Below are 11,730 nucleotides of genomic sequence, written 5' to 3'. Positions count from 1 at the left end.
TTTTTTTTTCACTACTTTTCCCTCCCCCCCCCCCCCAATCACTTATGAATGTTTTGAACAGCAGAGATTGTAGCACAGATTCAACCCCAGTGGTGATATTTTTCCATTGTGGAAACACTCCATTTATTCTAGGTCTGATGTGTTTTAACTAGTTATGAAGTCCATGAGAGGTGACCCCTTTATCCTATGTTGGCTTACTTTATTTAGGAGCATTTTGAATGAATTTACCAAATTTTCTCAACTGAGAAGTTGCTGGTGTGAAAAAGTTACTCTAGAAAAATGGACAAATACAATTATTCTTTAGTTCAAAACAGAGGTGCTGGAGATCATAATCTTTCAGTAGTGGTGATGAAGAATTAATCAGGCTGTTTACTGAGCACTAATGTGACTTTGATGGAGCTCCTGAATGCTCTTCAGCTTTGTATCCAGTGCAATTAATGTTTGTTTGAAGGGCTGGTCTGCAGTAACCCCCAGCTATCTCCCCAAGGGTGCATCCCAGTTTCAACAGTGTCCTTTGAGCTTTTCAGCTGTCAGCATGACCTGACTTTACTGCAGAGGTAACAGAGATTCCAACTGCTTCGCACAAGGGAAAAGTACAGTGAGCTTTAACATCAGAATGGATGGTGGAGTCTGTATCTACGCAGTGGAAGGAGCAGATGGAATCATAGGATGTTGTGAGTTTGAATTGAGCCACAAGGATCATTGAGTCCAACTCTTGCCCAGCATAGGACAATCCCAAGATTCAGCCCATGTGTTTGAGGGCCTTGTCTAAATGCTTCTTGAATATCGTGAGGCTTGGTGCCATGACCACCTCCCTGGGGAGCCTGTTCCAGTGCTCCACCACTTTCTGGGTGAAGAACCTTTTCCTAATGTCCAACCTAAACTTGCCCTGACACATCTTCCTGCCATTTCCCCTGGTCCTGTCATTGGTCATCAGAGAGAAGAGATCAGCACCCGCCCATCCTCTGCCCCTTGTGAGGAAGTTCTAGACTGCAATGACATCTCTTCTCAGTCTCCTCTTCCCCAGGCTGAACACTCCAAGTGACTCCAGCCTCTCCTCATATGGCTTCCCCTCTAAGCCCTTCACCAATTTTGTGGCCCTACTGTAGATGCTTTTGGGGTGGGAGTTGAGTCCAGATGACAGCAACCTGCTGATAACCCATGTGGTGAGCTGGTGAGATCAGAGAGGAGACAGCTGGGGATTGTTTCAAAGATTCCTCATGCCTTGTCATGTCCTCCTTTTAAGTCACACTTTTTGTGGCATCCTGTGCCCAGTAGGGGACAGTGCTGGGGGGCCACCAGCACACACACATCTGTGGATCCAAAGATGAGCAACTGCAGGTAAAACCACAGTAGTAGAGGATCATGACCCTGTTACTGGGGCAGAAAGGAGGAGGCAGGTTCAGAACAGGGAAGCAGCTCTCCCAAGGCTAACACAAAGCCAGATTTGGACCTATACACCTTGAGTTTCAAAGTCTGAGTACTGTCAGCAACGTCACAGTTGCCACTTCTTCAAGCACTGGTGAGAGGAAAAGAACTGAAAGACTGAGAATCTTGTAGCAAAAGGGAGCAGGGAATAAGAGTAATTTATCTAGTGTTGCACTGGGGTAGAATGGAAGCAAAGGACTCAGGAAGCATGGGTGGGATTCCTTGAACAGAGAAGCCTAGAGAAGGCTATCTACAGCCAATGGCCCGTAAGAGCAAAAGTGGTAGTGATGCTCCAAGCAAGAGGAGGCCCAGACGATGCAGGGTGGAGCTGCTAGCAGCTGAACTCCTTTTCCACTGGGTTGTCCTGCTCCTCTGTTGCTGAGGAGCTGAGTATAGAGAGTGACCCTTTAGTGTTTAGAGTTGTCTTCAGTTTGCTTTGGAAGGGATGCAGTAGGTTATTTTGGGGGAGAGTACACAGGGCTGGCAGTTGCTTCTGATCTTGTTTGAAACATCCTTCTGAGTATTTTAAGGGTTTGCTGTGATGATGAAGCTTATGGGAAAAGGTGCAGCACATTCAAGGGAAGCTGTGACATGTTCCAAGAATCTAGGTTATAAGTTTTGATAGCATCCTGAAGCAAGGAGATTGCAGTTAACTGCCTTGCCAAAACCATGACCTACACTTTGAATCATGGCATGAAATGTAAAATACATCAAGTACCTTTTACATCCCAGTAACTTATGACATGCATAGGAAATACACGGGAAATCTGCTCTGGGAATCCACAGGAAATAGTTGGAAAAAGAGTGGCTGAGAGAAACATGACAGAGATCAGCAGAAACTTGGGAAGCACAGGCATTGAGGCTTGAAGGTTTTATTAGCCAGAGTGTCAGGATTCAGTGGGTCATACGGCATCCTGTCTTGTGAGCACAGGATGTGTGGGTTGCTGGGCCGTTGTAGCCTCTTCAGGACGCCTTGTGGTCCTGTCAGTCTGCCATCTGCTCTCTGCAAACCCGCTTGGGCTTTTGTAGAAGTGTGTTGGTGCTGCCTTCTTGCCGAGGCTTACAAACTTCAAAGCAAGCCAGTGAGCTCCTGTTGGTACTTATCATGTTGCAGCCACAGCTGAACTCCCACTGTATAAGCCTCAGTTGTAAGAGCTCCTGCGTTATTTGCAGGAGGCCTTTTCTCCTCTGGGAAAGGCTTACATTGCTCTGATGATGAAGGAAATGAGCCTGTCTTCAGTCCCCTCAGGTCTTTTGGATTGTAACTGTATGGAGTCAATATATGCCCTAGTTACAACCTCACCCTACCAGTCCTTTATCTTCTCTGTGGATATTGTACTGCATGTCTGTCTTCTGTTCCACTCTCACTGCAGCATGGATGTGCTTGATGTAAGCCTTGTGTTAGTGTATTAACAAAATATCTACAAATCCAAGTAAATAATTACCTCATTAGTGATGGGGATCCTTAGCTCTTTTCTGTCTCTCTTCAATGCTAATCAGCCACAGGCATGCTCCAGTTTAGAATTTTTCTACTCTTTTCCTTTGTTCTCCTCAAGCATGGTGTTACAGCTAGTGATATAGCCCCAGCCTGGAATTCAAGAAGCTCTTTAGCAAGACAGCAGATGGCACATGGCACCTCTAGCAGGTGTTGGGCTTGTTGGAGCCACTTAACGCAAATTCATAACTGGCTAAGTGTTAAGGGATTTTTAGGAAGCAGCAGTGCCTTGTAGGCAGGGATCCTTATATGCAGAGTGGTGAAAGCGTGATGGCTCTTCTTTTCTCAGGGCTCCAGAGAATCATCGTTTTGCCTGGGTAGGAGAGGCGGAGAACAGTGTCTACAACAAGGTGACACAGAGTCCGCTGGCCCATCCCAAACGTCAGCTCCATTTTGCTTTTCAGCAGGAGAAACTTCAGTCACGACAGATGTTGGAGCAAAGCCAAGCCCGGCACCAGGTAACTAAGGAGAAATCCTGCCTGGGATTATAGCAGTGCTGACTGAGTCCGAGATGTGCAGAGCTAACCCAGAGCCAGTACATGTGGCACAGCTTTTGTGAGGGAAGTAGCTTTTCAAGTGGGTTGCAACAAAACTAATGTTGCCTGCAGTGGTTTTGATAACATTTTGATGCTGTAGTTCCCAATGGCTTCTCCCACTGCATTGGCATCCTCCTCCATTTGTCCACTGGCATGCTGCTGCTTGCTTTTCTTCACCAGTTCAGGGCATGCCCTTACAGTGCCTCAGACAACCTTAGAACTTTCTACAGCCTCTACAGTTCTTTGTCACTTAATCTCATCACTGATGAAGTTCATGCTTTGACTTGAGTTCTTCTTGGGTAGTGCTTCAAGCTGGGTCAGTGTTGTATTACAGTGTTTCTAAATGTATGGTCTTGAAATTGTATAGGCAACTGTGTCCTCTGTGGCAAACAGACCCCTTCAAGGCTTCATCTTGATTAAATTCTCCTCCTCCTGGTGTCTTCTCATATGGTGCAGTTGTCAAAAGAGCAGTATGTTAAGGAGACTCAAAAATTATTTAGGAGAATCATCATTTGTTTTAAGAAATATATTAATTTATTTTAAGAGCCTTCAGTGTGCAAGAGGCATGGCCACTGTCCATGATGCCAGATGCACACTTTCTCTGCAACCCTGAAAATCTTCTCCAGGTCTCCTACACATTTTGTTATTACTACATTTAAGATCTCCTTTCACTGTTTTGCATGGAACTGTTTGACAGATACATGACTCTTTTGTTACGACTGCAAGGAGAAAAGATGGGCTAAGTGTCCAAGAGCTAGAGGAAATATGAAAAAGTGTTCTGGATGATACCTAAATGCCAAGGGTGGACCACTGTGTATGGAAAAGCATTTCCATCCTGCCTGGGGAAACTTCCAAGGTTGCAATGAGATCGTTGATGCACATGTTTCCTTTCTTTGTTCTTATGGAGAGAGAAGCATATTCTTTCTTCTGAGTGATGTCCAAAAGGCTTCTCTGCTAAAAGGAAGGAAGATTTTGGGTGAACAAACCTTCACTCAAAAGAGATTGGTCTCCATTAAGAAGGACCTATTTGCTGGGCAGTCTGGCAGGTCTGGACTCCAACAAAGCCAGGAACAGAGCTAACATGCAGAGGTCTGAACACCCACTCTCTCTCCTGTGAAGGAGATGAGTCACTAATCAGGTTCCTTGAGAATAGGTTATAGGCAAACTCCTCTCGTCCTTTTCTAGGAGCATCTTGAAGGAGAGGCCCTTCTGCTTTTGCTTCTTGCACTCCTCCTTTCAAGGCCCTCACTTAGCCATGCAATTTCCATCCCCAGATTCCCTCACCTACAGTCTTCTTGCTCCCCATCTGAGCAGGAGGTCTTCCTTTCATCTCCATCCAAGGGGCTCTGGGTGGGCTGCTCATGAGCTCAGGAAGGGGCTGTAAGCTGGCTTGTGCCTGTGAGGAGGCTGGAGCTGGCCATGGGGCCTGGCTGAGCCCTCTTCTAATTGCTGACATTGAGCTGATGTTATTCTTGGCCTTGGGCAGAGCCATTACTCAGGAGTTTCTGTTGAAGTGATTCTTTGTTAAACCTCCTCTCACCCCCACAACTTCCCCCTCCTTTCTCTCCCTCCCTTCTTCTGAGCCAAGCAGTTTGGAGTTGCAGTGTTGAGGCCATTGCTGTGCCGCAGGGCCCAGGCTGCACTGAAGTTGCCATTAGTAAAGAAAGGTATTTGCTGAATCTGGGGACTTTCAGATTTCTGTAGTGAAAACCACATTGTAATAAAATTATTGTCTCTTGGACACTTCCTCTCCCACTAGACATTGTATGGAGCTATCCAGACCTCCCCTTCCAGTCACAGTTGCACTGATCCCCTGAGCCCCTCCCAGTCACAGCACTACCCTCATCTTCATCTGTCTATCACCTGCTCCCTCTCTAGTTTCCTGTCACTGACCTCTTCCTTTTGCTAGTTAGCTTCTCAGACTCCAGTCCTTTAACTTGACCTTTTCAAGAACCGCCTTCGCTTTCCTGCTACTTACACACTCCCTGCCCTACATCTCCTTCCAACTCACACTGCTTTGACTTCCATCCCACCTTTTCCTGCCGGCCATCCTTTGTCCTCTCTTCCCTACAGTTGATGTAGCTTATATCCTAACCTGCATGGCTTTACCACATTTCCTAGTCAGTGTCACGTAAGCCACCTGTCTCCTGTTGCTTGCTCTTTCCCATCTGTTCCTTCCTACCTATTGATCTACTCCATCCTTTGTTGTCTTGCCTGCTACATTCAGGTTCCTCAGCCTTCTCTCAACAGAAGAAATATACCCCCCAGAATATCACTTGAAACAATGTCATGATCTCTCTACTTTGGGGAATACATGCAGGATATCTCCAAGCCTCTTTCAGGTTGTTCAAGTTCTTGCTACAGTTGGAAGGCAGGCTAAACCTTGCCAAACCCATTCCTCCCCTCATAAATATAGATTCAAAGAGGCATTTCCCTATGGCTGATAGGCTCAGCCTGGGCTGGAGGTGGGTCTGCCTTGGAGCCAGGGGAGCTTCTCAAAGCTTCTCACAGGGGCCGTCACTATAGCCTCTTTCCCCACTACCAAAAGCGCCCCCCCAGCCCCAGCACAACCGTACAACATGACTAGATGCCAGTCTTTCCTTCTCTCAATGACAAATGAACTAGTCATATGTATATGGATAGCGTGTGAACAGAAGCTCTGTGATTAATAACACAGGCAAATGCTTCTGCCCGTACATTAACCAGTTGGAGATGAAATGGATGCATTGGAAAGCGTGGAAGTTCCTAGCCAAGTGTTTGTGCAATAGGAGTACTTCCATCTGCCGTGCAGTGGATATATCTTATCATGAAGGCTTATTGCATACTTCTTTGTGGCAGCACCCACTCTTGGTTGAGTGCTTTCCAGACAGTTAAGAATGATGATTTCTTCTCCAGGTATTTAACAATTTGCCAAGTAGCAAATACTGTGTAGGTGGTGGAAGAGGAATAATAGCCAACAATTTTTACTCATTGTATATGGAAGTCATTTGATGCAGTGTAGTATGGTGGAAATAGGTCTTTGATGCCAGAATAGGTACTTCATTCCCTGAACAAAAAGAAAAACACCAAACTGGCTGGATGAGGATCTAACAAACAAATGGATGCAATGATAGGGCCCAGGAACAGAGATAATACAGAGTCTGAGAAAGAGTTTAAAAAAAATAGAAAAGGGCAGAGTTTGAAAGTGGAGACGAGAAGCTTAGATCTGATATCAACAAAATCAAGGAACAAGAATTACAAAATCAAACCAAAAGACAAGAAAAACAGGCTTATAGCAGTATTTTTAGTGTTTAAAGGAGACTTAATGTGACATGCAGTGACCTAGATGTTAGTATCACTGCTGCAGTTGGCAAGACAGTTAATATACCATCATTGTTTATTCTCTAATTGTTTCCTGTACTGGAAAGATGCCATTAGCTGTTAGGGAGGTTCCTCCCTCTCTGTGTGGCTGTGTTCTGTCTGCTTAGCCTACTATCTACTGGGTTTAGAATTTTATGCCAAACATTTCACGGGGAAAAAAGCTAAATTAAAACAAGAAAAGTATGGTCATGTAGTGGAATGATCCCCATCAGTCCTGCTTATATCAAAAAAGCTCATGTTAAACAATACATACATCATGTTAATGAGTTGTGTGGTCAGTTATGATCACATTTTCAATTGGAAGTTTAATTAAATTTTATGCTGTAAAACATTGGGCTAAGTTAATCTTAAATAATTCTCTCAGTCATTTAAAAATGGTATATGCTCTGAAATATTCCTCATTTTATGAAGTTCAGCAGCATTTTTTCTTTTAATGTAAGTGATTCTCCTCTGAATTCCCTACAGTTTATTTAGATCTCACTGGGAACGTGGAGTATTCAGAATAATATTCCTAGTATTCCTAGAACTACATTATTCCTGCCTGAGGACACAGAGCCTCTTTGAATGCAGCCTTAAACATCATTAAACTGTTTTCTAAACTATTAGATATTGGACTGCTGTCAGACTTGCAGTCTCTCTTCCCCTTCAGTCTCTTGTTCATTCTTGTTTTGCAGCTTTCTCCCTCAGATTGTTTTCCCACTAAATGTACTAACTGCCACTTTTCCTAGTTGAGTCTTGTGATACTGATGAGTCAAAGTCTCAGTCTAAGTAAAGCAGAACAACTGTTCAGAAAGCAGTAGTCAGTGCTGATTTATACCAGCTGAAATTTTGTCCCCATGGTTCTGATCCTGTCACTATTATTAGAATTATGGTAACGCCCAGATGTATTAAGGAACTTTCCGATAAAGTGATATGGCCCAATCCTTGCCCCAGATTGCTCCCAGGACCAAGAGAGACAAAGGAGAAGGCACCAAGTCAACTTATTTGAGTATATTTTAGTCTTGTTCTGAAGAATTTTCCAAGGAAGACATGCTTGAGGACAGTCTCTGCATACCATGAACTTGCTCCTCTTCTATAAATTTCCTGATGACCCCAAGATGCTTATCTTGCTGCAGTTAACGCTGTGGCAGTTAATACTACATTTTGAGCCTGCTCTTTATTGCCACTGTGTGAATTTTCAACTCAATTGATTATTGCATCCAAACTGATTTAACTGAATGCATTAATGGGTGTTCAAAATAATCTCCACTAAAAAAATTATATGACTGCAAAGGTCTTCCAAGTCTTTTAATTCTCTGTATTTTTGCAATGTCATCTGAAATGCAGTTGTTTCTCTAAAAGTGATGGGTTTTGTTTTGTTGTGCACTTTTTTCCTTTTTTTAACTGAAATTCTCATAATTGTTTATCGTTTATAAACATTTCAGTTTCCAGTGCTAGTGATTTGGAACTAGCTGCACTGATCTTTATGGAATACAGGTGTGTGTGCATCTGTCTGTCAGTTCTCATACACTGCTGGATCTCTCACTGTTTTCAGACTTGCTGATCCAATTTAAACTGAATGACTATGGCGTAGAATTCTCAAAGCTATGTTTCATATAAATTTCATTAAAATAAAGAGCTATATACTTGGAAAGGGGATTCAACTACTGTTCCCATTAAGGCAAAGACTGCAGCATGAGGCCACTCCTAATTAGACATCAGAAAATCAACACAAAAATGCCCTAAACTCATGAAAGGAGGCATAATTTGAGGCATGCTTTATATTAGATACTGTAAGATTCAGCCCTGAGACAGATTCACATAAAATGAGCTTCATTACCTCCTCTGGTCACAGAATGAACATGTTTTTGCTTGCAACATTTGTTCCGTTACTGTGCTAGGGATGGGTGTTAGATACAGAGATGGTAAGTGCCAGGAACATTCTTTCTGTTTTTGAAGATCATTAACATATCTGCTTTTCTTCAAAGTACTGCAGTACCTCCCTGCTTTTAATCATGAGCAACCTGAGCTCAGCTGCTACTGGCTAATACTCTTAGATGTGCATTATCCTTACTGACAAGCTGTACATGTTGCGATTTTTCTGATTAAAAGCTACTATTTTTTACAGGTAACAATTTGTGTGTGGTGTTCATATGTAGATGTGGAAACAAGGAGAGGTGTGATCTAATGAGGCAAATATGGGATTGGGAGTCAGGATCTTCTCTGAGCTCTCAACCTAGTTTTTTTGTATTGCTTCAGTCTGTGGCTTAGGGAAAATGGCTTTTTGCTGTTAGTACTAACAGTCTTCATGTGCAAGACAGGGTTAATGCTGTCCTACCTTCCCAGAGAATTATGCAAGAAAATTAACTCACTAATGCTTTACATGATTTTTAGCTAAAAGTTTCATAGTGTTCTAAGTATTTTTCAGATTTGTAGCCCTAAGAACTTGTATATAACTCCTCAACATCAAGTTAAAATCTGCCAGCCTGGGAAGTGTGGTTCAAAGTTTTTTACTTGCAGCAGCAATAGTTGTAGGGTGCTACCTGCTTCAAGGCTGCCTCTGTCAGGGTTTGTCTAGGCTTCTGCCCCCCCGAGACCCTGAGACTTCAGAATCCCGAGTGATGAGGTCTGTCTCCTGCTTTTTGGATGTGCTGAGATCTCTTCCCAGCCCTTCCTTTGTGTGTTCAGGCTCTGTTCTCCCCAGCTGCCCTCTTCATTTTCACAGTAGCTTCTCCTGGTTTCCTGTCCTGTCCCCATGGAGTTCACAGCAGGGCACTATGCTTTGTAGCTGAATCCAGAAGCCATGGTCAGTGTTAACTTCCAGTCTCCTCATCCTTGCCTGGAAGGCAGCCAGAATCTCAGCACAGCGTGGAGACAAAGGCCTTTTTGGGAGTCAGTTACCCCAAAGAAAAACATCCATTATTTTTCTATAGGCAGGTGTCAGCCCAGCTTTCACTGATCAGACATTGTTAGAGCATCCATGCTTGCTCTTTCTTCAGAGTCATGGACCTCCTTACCAATGCATGTTAACACAGGGAAGGGGTGAAGACTGTATGCTTTGTGTACTCCAGGATTTTAGTGATTTTAATAACAAGAAAAAGAACTTACAGGAAGTAGGCATAATATGAAACAGAGAACAATGAAATGTCACCCCTGAATAAGAAGAGGGTGCAGTGACTTGAGTGTCTCCATCCCAACCCCATGATGTGTCAGACTCAAAGATGCAAGAGACTAAACCAAGTTCCATTTTAGTTTGTTTTGCTGGGAGGAGGTGGGGTGTGACTGCTATTTTTCAGAGTTCTGCACTTGCACCAGCTATTTACTCAGAATCTGAAAGCTGCAATCAAGGTAGCGCTTCAGGGAAGGGAGAGGTTAAGAAGGATTGGGAGCCCAAGGGCATCTTGTCAGTGAGCTCTAGTTAGGAAACAAGCCTGTTTTGGCTCCTGCGCTTCCTTTTCTCTCTAGAGCTCTGCCTGTCAGAAACGCCTTCCCACACACCACTGCCCTGCCATTTGCCAGAGAATTGCGGGGGAGAGGGGCTTTTCCTGTCTGTGTGCTGAGACTCAGCCAGCCCTCAGACTGTGGTTTTCTCTGGAGCCTGGAGCCCATTTGCTGTGGCTTTGTGTGTTTTTCACCAGAGGAGAAACTGAGGACAAACACAGTGAAGGGCAGTGCTCCCAGGGTCACTCTGAGGTGACTGGCGAGTGCTCAGCTATTCCCCTCATCTCCTATCACTGACCTCTAGCTGCCAAACTCCACGGTTACAGTATTGCCTCTTTGCTCTGGGAATCTGACTGACTTCGAGGAAAGACGAGGCAGAACTCCCAGCAGGTTTGCAGAGCTGCAGTGGGGAACCATTCCCCACTCCCTGCTTTGCCAGTCCACTGCTCAGTTCTCCAGTGTCTCATAACATGCAGATTCTTTAGTTCCCTCTGACAAATCTCCAACATACTTACTCTCCCACCTGCTATAGGAATAGAAATATTTTATGTTCCCTAGTATTACTGGGGACTTCCTTTTTGTCACTGCTGACCTAAAGTCCCTTTTTCAGAGAAGGTACCCTAGAGCCTTTCTGTTATTCCAAGGACCTACGAGGTTAGACTGAAGAACTGTCATTGTAACATCTTCTCCATAGCCTTTATCTTTCCTAGAACTGTGTCTCAATCTCTCCTCCCACACAAATAATAATTTAGCAAAATAAATGCAGAAAGTCAGTCAAAGCAGTAAAAGCTTTACTTCTTTGTGGATGGGAGCCCACTGCAAGACTAGACTGAGGACAGGACTTTTTTTTTTTTTTAATGCAGAATAGTATAATTTTGTGGCAGTACTGAGCTTGTCTGCCTTCCTAGAAACTAGTCCCAGGTCCTAGCTTCCAGGGGTATAAAATTCAGCTCTAAAAACTAACTTCACTGACTTGACCACTTAACTCTTCTTTTTACATGTGAGACTGTCCCTGGTGCCCTGGGGTTGCCTTCACCAGACAGATATTATTTGTCACAAAAATGTCACCCAGTGTCACCAGCAATCAATATTCAGAGAGGTCATCACCAATTACTATGGTATTTTTGTTTTCTTTTTTTTTTGTCTTTTTACCAGGCTCTCTTTGTCAACTACTCACAGTCCAGCACCAGCCATATATCTATGCCCGCTGGCTCTGATGCCCGCAAGACATCAAGTGCCACTTCTAGTATCCAGAAGGCAGCCAGTTTGCACAAAGTGATGCCATCCCACAGTATGCCTTCTCAGCTGGTTCCAAAGCCTCCAGCAAACCACAGGCAGGCAGTGGTCAGAAAGGCTGCAGCCCAGAGGATTTCCAAGTAAGTTTTAATTCTTCCCATCCACAACAGTGAGTTGGCACTGGTTGCCCCAAGAAGGAATCACAGAATTGTAGGGGTTGGAAGGGACCTCAGGAAATCATCTAGTCCAACCCCC

The 11,730-nt window shown here is 44.1% G+C and overlaps 1 protein-coding gene across 1 annotated transcript in view; it reads left to right on the top strand.

The window, feature by feature from the left end:
- LOC104523980 (tubulin polyglutamylase TTLL5) overlaps positions 1-11,730 on the top strand; it is a gene marked incomplete at its 5' end in the record, with an annotated part of 80,365 nt that overhangs the window by 50,970 nt on the left and 17,665 nt on the right. Inside the window, 2 exons of the mRNA XM_010166722.2 lie at positions 3,213-3,381; positions 11,395-11,615. Of these exons, the coding sequence (XP_010165024.2) occupies positions 3,213-3,381; positions 11,395-11,615 (390 nt within the window). The remainder of the gene's footprint in view (positions 1-3,212; positions 3,382-11,394; positions 11,616-11,730) is intronic.

Source organism: Antrostomus carolinensis, unplaced genomic scaffold (genome assembly GCF_000700745.2).
Source record: "Antrostomus carolinensis isolate BGI_N321 unplaced genomic scaffold, ASM70074v2 scaffold10074, whole genome shotgun sequence".
NCBI classification, from domain to species: Eukaryota; Metazoa; Chordata; class Aves; order Caprimulgiformes; family Caprimulgidae; genus Antrostomus; species Antrostomus carolinensis.
This window is presented reverse-complemented; position numbering and strand designations above follow the sequence as displayed.